This window comes from Amblyomma maculatum, chromosome 1 (genome assembly GCF_055883805.1).
Source record: "Amblyomma maculatum isolate TAMU_Amacu chromosome 1, ASM5588380v1, whole genome shotgun sequence".
NCBI lineage: Eukaryota > Metazoa > Arthropoda > Arachnida > Ixodida > Ixodidae > Amblyomma > Amblyomma maculatum.
In genome coordinates this window covers 477,481,205-477,500,686 of record NC_139344.1, presented here as the reverse complement: position 1 = coordinate 477,500,686, position 19,482 = coordinate 477,481,205, and the positions used below count along the sequence as shown (strand labels likewise).

Sequence of the window (19,482 nt, the reverse complement as noted above, 5' to 3'; positions counted from 1 at the left end):
GAAAAGAATGAGAGGGAGTAATTTGATAGATCACATTCGGCATTGCACTGACTGTAGTCCAGCACTTTAAAACACTGTAGTTTTAAATAGAGGCACGTCCCAAGTTGGAAGGGAAATTGTAGAGGCTCTTGAAATTAAAACTTCCGGTACTTCATGCGTCAGCACACCCTCTCACTGACAAAAAAAAAGAAATCGAATATCTAAGACATCAGTAGCACTGTAAAGGACAGGTTCACCCCTGGCAGATGAGGCCGCCAGAGATATGATGGACATTCTTGTGGCATTTATTTTTTTATTTCATACTGCAGATCATTGTACAGATCCAAGCAGAACAAATACACAAGTAGATATTACAAATACAAAACCACGAAGTAAAATGAAGAAAATAAACAAAATGAAACGAAACATGCAGCATGACTTTGTTTTTTGTTGTTGGAAAACTATTGTATGTAGAGGGTGATTCCTGCAATAAAATCTCATTTGTTAGCAGCGCTGTTTTCTGTCTTGTTTTCAGTGTTTCTGTTGCCCCTGTCTTCCCGCGCTAAGTCTCCAGCAAAATTTCAGTCTTGGATAACAGGGCAAAGGCAGATACTCTTTGCCTTATGAGGGCAGAGAGTATCGTCACCCATACTCATGACGGCAAGCGCAACGGTTGGAATAAATGGTTATACGAGTGCTGAAGGAAACATACAAAACAATTACACAAGTTTTTTCACGCTTATACATTTGTGGCGTTTTAAAATCGAACATTGAAATTTTATGTTGCGCGTGATATTCCACGTCATCAGGCATCTTGCTACATTGACTTTCTTTTAAACGTGGCTTTCACGCGTAACTACTTGCATTTAATTGGACAGGTGGACTCGCCAGAATGTTCAACTTGTGGCATCCCAGAGACTGTGGACCATATATTATTGGTGTGCCCAGTGTACGCGGGCGAAACAAGTGTGCTAGTCGCTTCCTTGAAACGTTTGGACAAGAGGCCTTTGTCGGCGGAACTGCTGCTGGGCGGTTGGCAGGACAAGGGGAAGGGTGTCCAGGCAGTGCGTGCTCTTTGCCGCTTTTTCTGTGCCAGCGGGCTTGATTCGCGCTTGTGAGGCAAGCTACTGTGCCTGTATATATATTTCATATGCCTTCTCCCACATCGTCACCCATCATGATCTTCTTTCTTCTGCCCTTCCCCTCCCCCAGTGCAGAGTAGCAGGCCAGATTTGAATTATTCCGGCCAACCTCTCTGCTTTTCCTTTCAGTAAATCCATCTATCTATCTAAGATGATGGAAAATACTCATGGCATTGAAAGCGACAGCATGTAAGTTTTGAAGGACTGTTTCAAGCTCCCAGGCGATCTAAATTGCTGCATAGTATCTAGGGAAAACGGGTGTGCGTTCAGAAAGTTAGGGATTACGTATATATCAGTGTTTGGGTACCATAACTCGTCCTTACAACAGGCAATTTGAACAAGCTATGTCTCATGTCGTACCGTGTATTAGTGGAGAAGCACAAGCTTTATATGTTAGATGGATCTAGTATAGTTCGTTTTCTGATATATGTAGCACGTTTCAGCTGGTATAACTGGTTAAATTTAGGCACGTTGTGCCTTAGAAACACCGGGGCCATGTGTTGCAGCCGCCCGAGGTTTTCAATGCAGCGCATGGCTCGCTTCTGGAGATCAATCAGTCGATCAATGTTAGTCTTATTGGTAGAACCCCAGATCAGTAAGCAGTAGTTAAGTTGAGTTAAGCAGTAGTTAAGGGAATAGTAGAAAAACTGGCCACCCTGTATACGCAGTGCCTGGTGTCATCGACGGTACCGGAACCATGGAAGAATGCAAACATTATCCACATTCACAAGAAAGGGGACTCTAAGGACCTTAAAAATTACAGACCAATCAGCTTACTGTCTGTTACGTATAAGGTATTTACTAAGGTAATCGCTAATAGAATCAGGACAACCTTAGACTGGAATCAAGCAAACGATCAAGCAGGTTTTCGGAAACGGCACTCTACTATCGATCATATTCATACCATCAATCAGGTGATTGAAAGCAACCGTAGTTCTGCATAAAGAAAGTAACAAAATTCCCATAAAGAAAGGTGTTAGGCAAGGAGACACAATCTCCTATTCACAGCTTGCTTAGAGGAAGTATTCAGAGACTTGGAATGGGAGCAGTTAAGGAAAAGGGTAGATGGAGAATACCTCAGTAATCTGCGATTCGCTGATGACATTGTCTTGCTAAGCAACTCGGGGGATGAACTGCAAATAATGATTGATGACCTAGACAGGAAAAGTAGAAAGGTAGGCTTGAAAATCAATATGCAGAAGACTAAGGTAATGTTCAACAGCCTCGGGAAGGAACAGCAGTTTACATTAGGTAGTGAAATACTGGAAGTAGTAGGCGAATATCCTAGTAACCGCAGATCCGTACCACGAAAAGGAAATAACAAGAAGAATACGATTGGGATGGAGCGCATTTGGACTCGCCGATTATGACTAGCAGCTTACCGGTATCGCTCAAGAGGAAAGTATACAACAGTTGCATCTTGCCTGTACTCACCTATGGGGCTGAAACGTGGAGGCTAACTAACAGAGTTCTACTTAAGTTGAGGACAACCCAGAAGGCTATGGAACGAAAAATGGTAGGGGTAACATTAAGAGATAGAAAGCGTGCAGAGTGGGTCAGAGAAATAACTCAAGTTACTGACATTCTAGTGGAAATTAAGAAGAAGAAATGGACATGGGCAGGACATGTAGTGCGAAGAGAGGATAACCGATGGTCGCTGAGGGTAACAAACTGGATTCCAAGGGAAGGAAAGCGTAGCAGGGGGCGGCAGAAAGTTAGGTGGGCGGATGAGATTAAGAAGTTCGCAGGGGTCAAGTGGATGCAGCTAGCACAGAACCGGGTTAAGTGGAGATATATGGGAGAGGCCTTCGCCCTGCAGTGGGTATAATCAGGCTGATGATGATGATGAAGGGAATAGTAGAACTGACGCTTTAACCAGACAGGTATTAGGTGTCTGATTTTGTGCAGCACGCCTACAGATCTTGACACGTTCGCGTGTGTGAGGCGCCCAGCTCAAATGCTCATCGAAGTGAACGCATAAGAACCTAAATGTGCTTACCCTGTTTAATACAGTCATTAAACACTAATTAATGCGTCATGACTCACCATAGCACCGAGGACTAGGTTCTGGCTGCCAGGTGTCATTGCCGTCAGCAGAAGTGACGCAAGTGAGTCTGTCCGGGCCACTCAGCCAGAATTGATCATTGCAGCTGTAGACGGCGAGGCGCTCCTCTATCACTTGAACGTAGCTGCCGTTCCCAATGTCAGGCGGTGGCACGGAGCAGGATGCTGGCTGGGGAACTACGAAGAAAGTTAAACTGAGCTAGGAACAGGCTTTGGTCGCGAGTAATGCCATATACCCACATTTTGGGAGTAAAACAAGAGGAACGGCGTGGTTTCAGATTAGCAGCGACCCGCGAAAACTAGCACACCCCATTGGCACCAATAGGAGAGGCCAGATCATTTCTTATCCTCCGTCCTCCAAATCAACAAGCACACGTACGTCGCCGCTTTCTACGCAGAGGAACTCCATTTCGTGGCACTCAGGTAAATGTTTACGCATAATAAACTGAAGCTATTCTAGGGAAAGTAAGCCTATTCGAACTGAACACGTGTCGAACCTATAATACAAAATGAGTGATAGCCAGATACGATAACGCATTCTGACATTCCTTTCCGTAACCTCTCACAGTGAACAACGAAAGTAAGTAGCGAACAAAGAACAAGGCCTTAAATCAAACTCAAAGGAGGCACCCCAGGAGATGATTACGCGGACGTAACGGTAAGCCTTTCGCCTTTTTACCTCGTGATCTGAACTCTCATAAATTTTAATAGCACATGTGAAATCGAAGAAAGTTTGAAAGGGGAGGAAAGATAAAGATGAATTAGAATGCTATCTGTTATTCACGAGATAGATAGTAAGGAATTCCTGAGCGAAAGCAATGAACACTATATTTGAGTCAGCGAAGGGAACTAACTTATGTTTGGAAATGATATCACATAGCAAACAATACTGACACCATGAATAAGGCTAGAGCAAAATGCGCCGAAAGTACCACGTCCCCCCAGCTTAAAGTACGTTTCATAGACGTAAAAGTCACTACGATGTGATGAAAGCTCTGTAAAAGGTCTTACAACTTATTGAGACAAGCTGCACAACCACCATAGTGATCGGGTGTACCCTAATGAAGGGAAAATGTTTGCCCATGTTGGTTCAACGTAAAGAAAGCAAAGCGCAAAAGAACGAAAAAGTACGAAGCGAGGACAGGGCAACGCTTCACGCTGTCCTCATCTAGTCCTTTGTCCTGCTTTTTGGGCTTTGCTTTATCGACCCTGATGAAACCAAGTCAGCTTTTGTATGAACTGCCGGTGAAGCTTCCTTTGGTTCCCACTCAAAAGTTACAAAATTACTGAAGCCAGCATAAATGTAAAGATATTTTCGATACATTAACTGTACTCCATATGTTGATTCTTTTCCAAAGGCTTTCGAAAAGCAAATGGCTTGGCGATCCTAAAGATATATATATATATATATATATATATATATATATATATATATATATATATATATATATATATATATATATATATATATATATATATATATATATATATTCATTACTATAAGTGCAAATATACTATGTGTACTATTTCAGCATTACCAATAATTAGAGAATCAATCACTGAAATTTTACCTTCAATAAAAACATTTATAAGTTTAGCTAAATATTTTTTCTCATTTAATACCATATTTCCAACCTGGTTTTAAATTTCGAGTACACCGCTTTAAAGTTTCGAAATAAATTGCATCCTTAAGCTTCAACAAGAATATGAATTAGAATACCAAATTAAAACTTAAAAGACTGAAATTAGAGTTTAAATCATTTCCTGCAGTTTTAACAATACGGAAGCAGTTGGGTGGTTATTTTTTAACAATTTATTCTTGTTCCGTTTTTTTTTATTAAAACAAACATTACTTTGCGCTTACATTCATTTAGTTTTGCATTTAAATTTCAATTTGAAAGAAATACAATTTTTCTCAGACTAATATTCAGAGCCTCATAAAATATTAGAGTATAAGCCGTGGCTCAGAAAGGATCCATGCAGTGGTTGGCGTGGTAAGGCGAAGCAGGGAAGGGGCAGAAGTTCTTCAATAATGGTACTGTTCTTTTTCAACGTGAAAGATACTTTAGAAGACTAACATAATCAAGCACAATCAATAAAACTAAATCAAATACGGCTTAGTAACTTGCAGTTTCTTGATGGAATTAGCCTGTCAAGTAATCCTGTGCACGTTGTGTTGGAATGCACGGTTGAGGACACGAACGGGCACTTTGGATGACCCGATCGAATTGTTCTCTGTCCCACTAGGACGTTTTAATTACGACGTCAAAAGGGGATGTTTCTTACGTGGGCAGCAAGGAGAGGTGAGCAGCAATAGGGCTACTGTTGTGCTGGCAGCTGGAAAGAAAAAAAAAGCGCTTGGGGAGGAAATACACAGCAACAGTGAAGAATGCCTAGCAGGCCATACATGTATAATGCAAGGTTTTTCTTTATTTTCCACATATACTAACTCTGCGTGACACCGCGAATTCTATCGACCAAGCACAAATCGCTTAGGACCTAAATATTAAGCCATGGCCTAAAAAAAGCAGTGTACTTTTCCGCCGCACGAGCAGAAACTTTTGTTTGAATGACAGCTGAGGATGCCACATCGTAATCGCGGTCCTGTTAAAATGTCATTTCAAACCATTTGTACTGTCCATGGCGCTTGTCCAAAATTGACGCTTTGAGGAATGATATAGTGGAGGGCTGCGTCAATATCCACGGCGTAGATTTATTTGCAAGTGCGTTTACCATCCAAAAATGCGGTCGTCACAGCAGGAATTGAAGCCTCGTCGTTGCGATCAGAGTTCGCCAGTGAGCTTTCCTCATGGCTCACTCTAGGCAGTGAGAGATCGCTGCAGGGCTCTAGAGCCTTTATTGTTTAGACGAGGCACGCAATAATCTGCTTAACACCTCGTTGAACCCCAGACAGAGATATGAAACGCTCGTTTTCTTTCCTTAAAACATTGCCGCCAGAAGACGTTCAAGCAACGAGCGTTAGCACATTTGATCAGTAGAGATATCAGGACCACGTGGTTGACGTATACGACGCGTCACTGGCGATAGACCTCAATATGAAAAAAAATTTTGTACCACACCCGTTTGTCCACGATTGCCTGTCACCCCTCCCTCTAACAAACGTCCTAAATCGAAATCACCTTCTTTAGGGCGTTTCGGTAGTCTAGGATTTGGTCACTATTTCGATATGCCTACGTTTGAACTAGTAGTTCGAAGTATTCAATGATTATCATCTAATTTACCGTACAGTTATTAATACACCACGAACCAATATCATCATAACCTTGACTATACCCACTGCAGAGCGAAGGCCTCTCCCATATTTCTCTACTTAACCCCGTTCTGAGCTAGCTGCATCCACTATATATATATATATATATATATATATATATATATATATATATAAACGTAAAGGAGATGACGCATGGTAGAAAAACAGTAAACTTTAATCTCACGTTTCGGACGGGGTCCGGCCTTTGTCAAGGAATGTAGAAAGAAGCTGTCGGTTCCCATTCATCGGATTAAGCTTTCGGCCGAAACATCGGAATAAAGTTTACTGTGTTTCTACCGTGCGTCATCCCCTTTACATTTATGCCCTACCGCACCCATTCGAGCTTCAACCCCTTCCCTATATATATATATATATATATATATAGGGATGCAGGCATTGCGAAACCAGGGGATAGACGAGCCGTACGTGAAAGTGCTGGAAGATATATATAGTGGCTGCACAGCAACCATAGTTCTGCATAAAGAAAGTAACAAAATTCCCATAAAGAAAGGTGTTAGGCAAGGAGACACAATCTCCCCAGTACTATTCACAGCTTGTTTAGAGGAAGTATTCAGAGACTTGGAATGAGAGCAGTTAGGGATAAGGGTAGATGGAGAATACCTGAGTAATCTGCGATTTGCTGATGACATTGACTTGCTAAGCACCTCGGGGGATGAACTGCAAATAATGATTGATGACCTAGACAGGAAAAGTAGAAAGGTAGGCTTGAAAATCAATATGCAGAAGACTAAGACAACGTTCAACAGCATCGGGGAGGAACAGCAGTTTACATTAGGTAGCGAAATACTGGAAGTAGTAGGCGAATATGTCTACTTAGGACAGGTAGTAACCGCAGATCCGGACCATGAAAAGGAAATAGCAAGTAGAAAAAGGTTGGGATGGAGCGCATTTGGCAAGCACTCGCAGATTATGACTAGCAGCTTACCGGTATCGCTCAAGAGGAAAGTATACAACAGTTGCATCTTGCCTGTACTCACCTAAGGGGCTGAAACGTGGAGGTTAACCAATAGAGTTCTACATAAGTTGAGGACAACCAAGAGGGCTATGGAACGAAAAATGGTAGGGGTAACATTAAGAGATAGAAAGCGTGCAGAGTGGGTCAGAGAAATAACTCAAGTTACCGACATTCTAGTGGAAATTAAGAAGAAGAAATGGACATGGGCAGGACATGTAGTGCGAAGAGAGGATAACCGATGGTCGCTGAGGGTAACAAACTGGATTCCAAGGGAAGGAAAGCGTAGCAGGGGGCGGCAGAAAGTTAGGTGGGAGAATGAGATTAAGAGGTTCGCAGGAGTCGAGTGGATGCAGCTAGCACAGAACCGGGTTAAGTGGAGAAATATGGGAGAGGCCTTCGCCCTGCGGTGCCGATAAATTATCGGTGCCTCCTGCCGATAAATTATATTTACTGACTCCAATATCTCCACATCGTTTCCAGCGTACTGAAGAAAACCAATCATCAGACCATTTTGCTTAGCGCCCGGTACCTACATCATTTGAAAGTGAAAGTGAACGCTTATTAGCTTGAACATATTTACACAGTGAAGGCCACTGCATAACGTTCCAGTGGATATTAACTCAATGTTGCATTCTGGCACATGAAAAGGAAGACGAAGCGGCCAGTGGAGGCACGTACACAGACACACAAATGCATACGGACTTCCTTTACGAAATATGATGCCTCCTAAATCTATGCAACATTACCTGCCAATGACGCATATCGGCTTTGGTGCTTGCCCATATACCATACCAATTTGTCTGCTCAATCGATCCAGGTCTAAGACAAAAGCTGCAACCTAGAATTGCTCGCTATTTGGAAACCCTTTGTCACCGACATCACCTGGGCTCTGCATTATAAAATGCACGACGATAAAGTTTAGGCCAAATCAAGTCCTTTTTGTGAAAGCTGCGGTTCTACCGAAACTTTGCATATAACAATGGATAGTGTTTAGGTCCAACAGCCTCACAGTGGTAAACTGGAATGTAAGCCCCTTTATGAGCATGCGGAAATATCAACCCATAAGCACGGCCGCTCGATGGAAGCGCACTGGGTGCGGCCTGCTGCGTCGCGCCGACGTCAATGGGCAAGCGCGTCCTTGGGGAGTTTACAGTGGCGCCCGCTATTTCTGCTGAGGGCGCCACTGTTCGGGGACACGTCGCCGCCGGGATCGCCGGCTCCGAGCGCGCGGTATGCTTTCTTTCTGGGCGCGTTCGCCTCGCGTCTGCGTGGTAAACGCAAACTTTTTGGTGTGTACGCGTGTGCAACCACCTTAACGTTGAGACGGGATGCGTTTGTTTTTTAGGGCGAAAGCCGTTCTAGGCTCATGGAGCGAAAATCTGTGCGCAAAAGCTGTGCCTTTAATCTGTGCGTCGCACCTGTGCGCTGGTGCGTCAGTCGCAAAAGCGGACCTGCAAAGAGGGAGATTCAGAATGAAAATGATTTATGGTGATAAGTAATCAATAAAAGTTATAAAAAGACATTAGTAGAGGTAATGACTAATGCTAAGGACTAATAATGGTTAATAATGACTAAAATGATTTGTAGTGTCCAGTATATCAAACTACGACATGTAATGACCGCAATTTATTAGAAATGAGTAAAAGTGCTTAGCGATGTGTGGTAATGACTATAATAGCTAGGCATGACTCACCATTACTGTTAATGACTACGAAATGATCAATATGTGAAACGACGACATGTAATGACCACCGCTGATTCTAAATGAGTAACCTGCTTAGTTATGAGTGATAAGGGCTACAATGACTACGCAGGCAGACTCATCATGACAGGGAAACGACCAATATATCAAACGACGACTTGAAATGACGAACTGTGGCAAATGATGAGAGGCAAATGATAGGAGAAGGGTAGGCTTTCGCCATCCTCCGCCTAAGAGAAATCTTAAAGACCCTCTAATTTTATCTTCTGAGCTCGCTTCAGGCAAAGACAGTAGCGAGGAGTGGAAATGCATTCGCTTCCTCTGAAATGAAAGCGGCGCTGAGGTTAAAAAGTCCAGATGCTGAAGCATAATGGGCTATCAGCTGCCATTGAATTTGCTACCAGGAACAGTAGATTGGACTTGTTGGTGATTAATTATAAGTTAACCATTCAAACAACGTGACGGGAACACAGGAGAAGAAGACGTACGTCACAACCGCACTAGGTGTGTCGTCCTCTTTTCCTGTGTTTCCGTCACGTTGTTTAACCTATTCAGTTACCAGGGAGCTGGCCAGTGAACTAGGAATTTTAACGATGTGTTGTGAAGCAGATGAACACGATATGGTAGCACCAGAAGCTTTTCTCGCAGGTTATGTTGCGAGGACATATCAGTAAAAGCTAACAATTGTATTTTTTTTTATATAAGCATGCAATTTGTTCTAAATTTTGCCGCGCTAGTCTGAGTGGCCTTGCAAGTAAAGGAGCCTGTGCATACAACACTTGTTTATACTCTTGAGACTGTTCGAGCCGATGCGATAAAATGAAAAGCCACGTTCCACAGAAAATTCGGCGCCCGCTCTGCCGGCGGAAAGTCAGAAAAAAACATCTGTGGTAAGAGGCACTTTAGTTGGTGATATGTCCAGACACCTTTGGCGCAATGAGAACACATGACGTGTCCAATGTGGCAGGAGCTGACAAACCAGAGAGAGTCAATAAGATGTAAGGGTGAAATGGAAATTATTGAAAGCGGGACCCTTAGATCCCAAGTCATAGGGCACGCTCGTACGGCTTCGGTAAAGAGGGTCTTTATATAGCTATGTGTAGGGTGCTATTTCATACAATGCGGTGGCTTAAGGATGCATTCTACTGATATGCGACCGAGGCAGCATTTACGGGATACCGTGAATAAGCAGGTAGCAAAGTGCGGACACTCTAACGAGGCTCCTCAAGAAGACTGAAGTTTTGTTTATCACTACCAGGTTGTTGCTTAATTTATGTGATATTTGATAATGGTTTTGAGGCGACATGTCAGTCATGCAAGAGCCTGTTGCAGGAAATATGAGTCAACTGGACCAGTTACAGGTTAATGAAAACCAAGGACAATGGAGGCTTGATGTACCCCGCAAAGGAAGTAATCAAGCTTTGTCAGCTTACGAGCACCTTCTTTAACAGTATGATGAAGTCTGAAGAGGTCCGGCGAAGTAGCAAGCTGTGTAAACTTTTGATTTCATCATTGTTTTCTCACTGTACACAGTACCTGCAGCTAATTTATAAAAACAATGATCGTGCCCATGCTAAGGCGCTATGCAAGATATCGTTAAGTTGCTGCCCCCACTGATAGCGAGCTGGGCTGGAAATGTCGACTCAACAGTGGAGCGGCGTGTATGACTATGACATAAACCTCTCTCAAGAAAGGTTTTCCGTCTGCGATTGGTAATTTTCTTCCTTTCTTTTGTGTGGCCATTAAATAAGCGTACTCGGCTGCTCGCTGAATCTCGGCTGCAGTTGCGCTCTAAGCGTGAAGATTCTTATGATCGCAGCTAAGAGTTTCACAACAGAAACACTCGATGCGCGTTCTTCCATTGAAAGCAAAATTGTATGGGTTTGCGAGCAGCCAATAAAAGTAGTAATAAAAACTTTCGGCGCATATACGTAGCACCTTGAGGCAGACCGGCTCTATCAAGCGCGCTTACTTTATCCGGTCATGCAAAATGCGGGAAGCCATGACGGATAGCGTTCTGGCGTGCAAAGTTTAATGTCTCAAACTCAGTCGAAGATCCCAGGTTATCATCTAGATTTAACTTAATAAACATCTTCATATTTCCACCGTAGCATTTGTCAGAATGAGATAGAAAGGTTGGTTACATGTCGCATTTTCATAGAGGTTGCTCATAGTAGAACATTTTTTATTGGATAGCACTGGCAGCTTAGAACAGGTTGACGTCAATTTGTGTGTAAAAGCTGTATGCAGGAATAAGTAAATGGTATGAAAATGACACACGGAATTCGCGATATAGTTAATTAAGTGGTAATGCATTATGCTACCATGGCAGCTGAACAGCTTCGAATTTTTCACAGCCGGGTCACATTTTCATGTGACAAACAACTGGATCCGAATGCAACATCATGGCGATGCGAGCTCTCCAATCGAGTGGCCTTGAACCACCGTCATTATAAGTTTTTCAGGGTACACCCCAGTATACATCCTTGCCGAGCAAGCGCTAAGTGCTGACATGGTCACACTAGACATGACAGCATATACTAATTCGTGTTGCCAAATTGGGTGAAGCGGAGCTCTTATATCCTGAAAATAAAAGGCTTCTACCATGCCGACGCCTTCCCCAAAGCGCAGCCAGGCGCAGCTCTCCGCGTGCGGCTGTCCCCGAACGGTGGCGCCGCGGCGGTGGCGACTGGAAGTAGGCGCCTGCCGCCGGTTTCGGGCAACGTAGCAGGCCGCACCTAGTGCGCTTCCATCGAGCGGCCGTGCCATAAGGAATCACTTCAGCGCGAAATAACGCAGGCTTTTTTTTATATTTCAAGACAAGGAAATACATGCATAAGCGCGCCGGCGATTTCTTTACACAAAACGAACTGGAATATCTAGGCCACACATGGTACTAATTACTTCCGTCTACTCTTTCTCTTTGGTAATTGTTGGTCGCTACTGTGACTATGAGGTTCTTTTCTTTTGCACCTTATCTCACTTAATAAGCACCCCCACCAGCTGTATCGTGCCCTGCACTTTTCTTGATACTATCACGTATATATTCTTCCGTTTTCAGATTGATGAGATCAGTATTTTATGAATTTTAGTTGCGAAAAAAACGTTCGTGTTGTGTCTTTCTGCTCCTTTGTCTTCGTTTCTTGATCTACCTTCAATATGACTCACCCGACTTTCAACCTTAATAAAGAATGCAACAGATGTTTGGTTTGGGCTAGTTGGTAGCAGTTTCTTGAAGACATAGCGCAAAAAAGACGGGGACAGCTAACACAGATGTAGACAGGACAAGCGCTAACTGACAACTTTATTTTCGAGGAAACCCGCAGCACACTTTATGTCAAAACTCATGTGACAATAAAGGGGCCTTATACTACGACCAAATACAGTTTAACAAACGGCGGCCGACAATCTTGACCCGGAAAAACCATAAAATAAACAAGGGGGGCCGGAAAGCATTATCAACAGATTATGTAAACCTCATTGTGAACTTATTACAACATCGTGGCCAAGGGACGGTGCCAAAGGACCCAACCACAGCAACAAGCGAGCCCAAAAGGGCCCAGAACAAGGAAAGTAAAAGCAGTCATAGGTCAAAACCAGAAAAAAACGTGCGAAGCAAAAGCAGAGTCAATACTAAAAACAGATAAAACGTGCGAAGCAAAAGCAGAGTCAAAAACAAAAGACAGACGAAACGTGCGAAGCAAAAGCGGAGTCATGGACTAAAAACAGACCAAACGGGCAAAGCAAAAGCCGTCAAAAACTAAAGACATATGAAACGTGCGAAGCAAAAGCGGAGTCATAAGCTAAATCAGACGATCAGTGGGAAGCAAACGCAGAGTCAAAACTAAAATCAGACTCAGGAGTGTAGAAGGCTCCCCGCTTAAACATTGAAGTGCTAAACAAGAATAATCAGGATGGGCGAGTGGAAGAACAATTATGAAGAATGAGAAAATCAAGGGAGTAAACACAACAGAAACCGGGAAGGAATAAAAGAAATTCCACAGACGATAACTCGTTTCATATCAGTCAGCAACCGGTTGCTTGTGGTAATAAAGCAAAAAGGGTTATAACACCTACATGTGGCCATCAAGGAATTCAAATTCGCTTTCAAGAAGGTTGATAGAAGGTACGCTGACGCAATCCTGACCGGCCTTCCTAATGAAGTATGCCTCCATGACTTCGCGCTCAGTTTTTTCTTTGGCTGATCTTAAGAAATCTGTACTATCTAAGAGCGGATAACATGCATTATTTGGATCTGTTTTACAAGCTTTACAATGTTCGGCAAGGTTAGTACCCGATTTGTTGCGTACGCATAGTCTGTGTTCCTCGCCCTCTCATTGAAACATCTTCCAGTTTCTCCGATGTACTGGAGCCCGCAACTGGTTGGAATCCTGTACACGACATTTTCCTTGCATTCCGTGAACTTAGTTTGATGTTTCTTCCTGCATGCTACTTGCTTTTTCATCTTTCTAGTGCATACTTTGAATAGTTTGCATGGTGCAGAGAAAATAATTTTGACGTTATAACGCGCTGCAAGCTTTTTGAAGTTATGTGAAAACCTATAGAAGTATGGAATCACCTGGACTGGCATCTTACTTTTGCTTTCTTCGTTTCCCTGCTTACTACGTTGACTGTTTGAGGCTTTTAGGTTTTGCAGAAGGCTTTCACACACTGCTACAATAACGTCAGGGGGGAAACCTGCGTCTTGTAGACGCTTGAATTGCTCATTCATGATAGTAGCCATGCGGTGGGTACAGGATTTTGTTGTGGCACCGTGAAGACAGTAAAACACGATGCCACGCTTCACAACCTTGGAGTGTGCACTATCAAAACATAACAGGCGCTTTTTTGTACGCGGACTGTACATCCAGAACAGCGTGTGGCCGTTAAAATGCAGCTCAATATGTAAAAACTGAATGAGGCAATCTGTAGGCGATTCCCATGTGAACTTTCAACCGGAACCGTGAGCAGAAAGGATGCTGAGCACCTCCTTGACAACATCACCTTGTCTAGCATAACATTTACTAAAAATGATCAAAAAGTCATCAACGTATCTGACCACTTTTTTAACTGAAAGGTTTGAAAGTTTGGCTTGAATACGTTTGTCAACTGCAGATAAGAATATATCACACAGCACAGGAGCGACCGACGAACCGATGCAGATGCCTTTTTTCTGGATATAGTATTGTCCGTCTGAGAAAATAGCTGTTGAATCAAGGTAGTATTCTAGCAGAGAAAGGAATGAATGCTCAGCATCATTTCTGATCACGGTTCCGGTTTAAGGTTCACATGGGAATCGCCTACAGATGGCCTCATTCAGTTTTTACATATTGAGCTGGATTTTAACGGCCACACGCTGTGCTGGATGTACAGCCCGCGTACAAAAGAGCGCCTGTTATGTTTTGTTAGTGCACACTCCAATGTTGTGAAGCGTGGCATCGCGTTTTACTGTCTTCACGGTGCCACAACAATATCCTGTACACACCGCATGGCTACTAGCATGAATGAGCAATTCAAGCGTCTACAAGACGCAGGTTTCCCCCCTGACGTTATTGTAGCAGTGTGTGAAAGCCTTCTGCAAAACCTAAAAGCCTCAAACAGTCAACGTAGTAAGCAGGGAAACAAAGAAAGCAAGAGTAAGATGCCAGTCCAGGTAATTCCATACTTCCACAGGTTTTCACATAACTTCAAAAAACTGGCAGCGCGTTATAACGTCCAAAATTATTTTATCTGCACCATGCAAACTATCGAAAGTATGCACTAGAAAGATGAAAAAGCAAGTAGCCTGCACGAAGAAACATCAAACTAGGCTCACGGAATGCACGGAAAATGTCGTGTACAAGATTCCAATCAGTTGCGGGCTCCAGTACATCGGACAAACTGGAAGATGTTTCAATGAGAGGGCGAGAGAACACAGACTATGCGTACGCAACAAATCGGGTACTAACCTTGCCGAACATTGTAAAGCTTGTAAAACAGATCCGAATAATGCATGTTATCCGCTCTTAGATAGTACAGATTTCTTAAGATCAGCCAAAGAAAAAACTGAGCGCGAAGTCATAGAGGCATACTTCATTAGAAAGGCCGGTCAGGATTGCGTCAGCGTACCTTCTATCAACCTTCTTGAAAGCGAATTTTAATTCCTTGATGGCCACATGTAGGTGTTATAACCCTTTTTGCTTTATTACCACAAGCAACCGGTTGCTGACTGATATGAAACGAGTTATCGTCTGTGGAATTTCTTTTATTCCTTCCCGGTTTCTGTTGTGTTTACTCCCTTGATTTTCTCATTCTTCATAATTGTTCTTCCACTCGCCCATCCTGATTATTCTTGTTTAGCACTTCAATGTTTTAGCGGGGAGCCTTCTACACTCCTGAGTCTAATTTAGCTTATGACTCCGCTTTTGCTTCGCAAAGACTGTCTGCTTTTAAATTTCACTACGCTTTTGCTACGCACGTTTCGCCTGTCTTTTGTTTTTGACTCTGCTTTTGCTTCGCACGTTTTATCTGTTTTTAGTTGTGACTCTGCTTTTGCTTCGCGCGTTTTATCTGTTTTTAGTTTTGACTCTGCTTTTGCCTCGCACGTTTTTTCTGGTTTTGACCTATGACTCTGCTTTTACTTTCCTTGTTTTGGGCCCTTTTAGCCTCGCTCGTTGCTCTGGTTGGGTTGTTTCGCACCGTCCCTTGGTCACGATGTTGTTCGCGCCCCCTCTGTTGTAATAAGTTCACAATGAGTTTTATATAATCTGTTGATAATGCTTTCCGGCCCCCCTTGTTTATTTTATGGTTTTTCCGGGTCAAGATTGTCGGCCGCCCTTTGTTAAACTGTATTTGATCGTAGTATAAGGCCCCTTGATTGTCACGTGAGTTTTGACATAAATTGTGCTCCGGTTTTCCTCGAAAAAAAAGTTGTCAGTTAGCGCCTGTCCTGTCTACATCTGTGTTAACTAAGCAATTACTAAAGAATATTTCCTTTGCGTGATCAAGTTACACTGGACGTTTCGACAATATATAACTTCATCTCGCATTTTACACGGGGAAAGAATCTTTAGAGCTTTATTTTTGAAGCTGGACTGTATTGCATGTATTAGAGCAGATTCCAGACATAAGCTAGCTACAGCTCTTTTCACTATCATGGTGTACGCAGAATCAAAGGGAAGCTGCTCGTTATTTGCTTCTTAACAGCGCTCTTTAGCCGGGTTCCCCTGCGTGGTCTTCTCGGCTGTAGCTGGCAACCATGTTAAAAATGTAAAGGAAGGAAATCGTTGCAATAAAAATGAGTGCGTGTTTAGAAAGATGGCGTGTACATATGCACAAATTTGCCCACAACGGGAAGAAAGTTGCAAAGAGGCATGCGTTGCCCGTGTTTTTTTTTTCAGCGCCACGAATGCTCGCTGGTTTGTGCTGAGGATCAACGGCGATAGCGATGAGCGAAACGGATGCAGTGTAAAAGAGCCCGAAAGTTTTGCGAAATATGCCACGAGTGTGGTTTATGAAATCCCACTCAGGTGTTGGTCCGACAGGCCATTACATGAATGAGCGCGCATGGCAGCCTGCTCGTTCACTTCGCAAGAGAAAAGGAGCGAACTTGCCCGCTGATTTCATTACACGCTGCTCGTATGAGCAACAATTCAAGAGTATTGCGATTCCATGCAAGTGTGAAGACGAATTAGCCCGCCTTTAGAAGCCTATTACGTCAAAGAAAAGGGCGATTGCTGAGTTTGGGAGGGCTTCGTAATGCTGTACAGTGCAGAGGGGAACTTCGTGCGCAGTTTCTTCTGACTTCTGCGCAGGCTTGACTTGGCTTCTTTATTTCCTCTTTCCGCCATTTTTGGGCGCGTGTGCAGATCGTCTATATAAGCCTCGGGGATGTGAATAAAACCAGTTGACAGTGCCTGGTCTTGTTCGTTTTCTTATTATTTCCGTCTTGTGTGTGCGCGCAACTCGTATTTGTGAACGGCTATGCGCTAACTAGCCTTGCTGGAATTTCTTCTAAGCTCCCCTATTCGCTAGGACTAAGATTATCTGACTTGTTTAAGAGAAAACCAAGTATGGAAAACTAACACAAAAGAGCAGCGAAGTGGACAAGCTTACATTTTTCCTGCCTTAAGGCTTCAGCTCATTCTACATTGTAATTCGTCACTAGCACGAGCTCAAAACAGGTTGACACAGGTATATATATATATGTAAAAATGGCACAACAGTGCACCTGTCCTTTGCACATGCATTTGCAATATTAATTCATAAAGCATAGTTGGTGGAGCGACACAATTGCTCGCTGATTTTCGGGAGATAAAAGTAGCTGCCAAAAAAAAGAGTACATTCGTGCACCTCGACAGAAGAAAGCTGTTCATCATGGTAAGCTGCGCAATGCAGATACTGTGGTCATTCTGTGGACATTCTGACGCTGAGCGAAAAAACATTTTTTTTTTATTCGGATATACATCACCCCAAATTCCCGCCGGCTCTAACTCCAATAAAATGCATTTGAGATATTTATCTTATTTATTTAAAAATATTGTAAGGCAGGATTCTGGCCTACCAGGATTGGCATACATATAGCGTGCAGGCAACCGAATGAAACAATGATCAATAACCCGGCAAACTAACCAGTAGAAGCAACGTAATGCACGGCATCAAAAACAGGCTAAGAAAAAACCTGCGCAGAAAGTGATTTCAACAGTAAAGCCATTGATACACAAAAGCTACGAACACAAGCGGTTAGTTTACCCTACGATTAACCACAATGATGTTGCTGCAGCACATGGTGAAATTTTGAACGCTTATCCACTCCAATAGCTGATACGTCACTGCTATTGAGAGAGAAAATCCTTGCTTAAGAACATATCACGCCCCGCCAACTACGGCGCATAACTCTCCTCATGCGCATCTGCTTCGATCGCTAGCAATGACCGAGAGCTGTAGAGTCGAAAGTCTTGCGGAATCCTGTCTGCTCAGGATGGTGCATCATGAAATTGGAAGACACCCACCAAAAGAAAGAGGATGTTCACAATGAGTCAAAACATAGTGGTGTCCCTTCAAAAACAAGGCGCATGAGCCATCTGAGGCATCTTGCGTATTCATCTAGATGTTGAATGATTCAAGATAGAGCCTTCACTTTTTGTCCCTTTCTTTAGCGATCATACTTGCATTTGCCGAGTTTGATCTGTGTGGCAGATATTGAGCGCTTCACAAGTGCATTTTGATCTTTGCGCCGGTTCTTGAGGTCATGCTCATGAACACAGTCTTCCTTTGTAGTAAGAGCTTTCAGCCGTGTAAATACTCGTGTAACGAAAAACCGCTATCAAGATGCGCCATCTTGTAGCAAGGTGGGCATCTAAGAGTTTAATATTACACATTTACAGACAAAATCTAAAGTAGCACGAAAATTCCTGCCAAAAAAGGTGGTCCTATTTTTCGATGAAAATGTCTCGTTTACTTGTTTTGCTTATATTCCTGCAATGATAATATTGGATAAAGATGTGTGGCACGAATAGGTTGTTAAAATAAGATGTATTTCCTTCCCTGCGTGTCTGTTCTTTCAGGAAATATAGTCTCTCTGGCGTTGCTTTCATGTTTTCTCTCAGTCTGAAAAAAGCCGCTGCAAAGGCAAACAAATTCATTGAACCTTGACAGCAGTATTTTTGGGCGAAAAGTCATTGGTTTGTAGAGGTATCTACTAGTGTCGTGTCAATAAATCCGCATTTAGACCAATCAATGCACGTGTACGCTGATTCCGGCCATAGACGTTTTCGTCCTTGTGTTGGCTGTAGGAGCGACCGGCACAAATAAAGCTAAATCTTATTGAGCTGGAGCACGTTTGAGCTGTTTGTTAGTTTGTGACACCACCGCAAACTGTTGCTTCAATACTACTCGCATGGCACCGGTGCTAAGAAGTCATATCATATACGTACCTCCAAGTGCGGCTGTCTTGGCTCTTGTTGCCCCCATGGCCACTCGAAGGAATGGCCGCGTGACCTTCCTCACCACTATCAGCTGCCGCCGGGAGCCCGAGTGGGCCCCTGCGCGCTGTGCTGATATGCGTTTCAAATTACAGAAGTTGGAGTCGGCCGCAAGATGTCAGGGAAAGCGGTTGCCCACAGCATGGGTAACAAGGGTTCTGCTTCGAGAGACATTATTTTCCCAGCAGTGGACTCGGAAAACAATTCTGAAATTTTCAGGACGTTATCTTCTATTTTTTGGGGGGTCAGCTCAAAGAAAGCTGCGTGATAAAGCGTACACTCAGGGGAGAGCGACGAAGAAGAGGGAAGTGACCGCGCAAATTAGAAGGCATTCAACCCAAGTAGCACAACAGCATTGGACCAACACTGTCTCAGCGTTGAAAAAA

At 43.3% G+C, this 19,482-nt stretch overlaps 1 protein-coding gene across 3 annotated transcripts in view; it reads right to left on the bottom strand.

Annotated features, from left to right (window-relative positions):
• LOC146210046 (complement factor B-like) overlaps positions 1–19,145 on the bottom strand; it is a 455,586-nt gene extending 436,441 nt beyond the window's left edge. For all 3 annotated transcript variants that reach the window (XM_084606869.1, XM_084606879.1, XM_084606887.1), the window contains exons 1-3: positions 19,049–19,145; positions 5,472–5,522; positions 3,168–3,362 (exon numbers count right to left, since the gene is read on the bottom strand). In XM_084606869.1, coding sequence (XP_084462995.1) covers positions 3,168–3,362; positions 5,472–5,522; positions 19,049–19,085 — 283 coding nt within the window. In that variant the 5' untranslated portion in view covers positions 19,086–19,145. The remainder of the gene's footprint in view (positions 1–3,167; positions 3,363–5,471; positions 5,523–19,048) is intronic.
• Between the last annotated feature and the right edge of the window lie 337 nt (positions 19,146–19,482).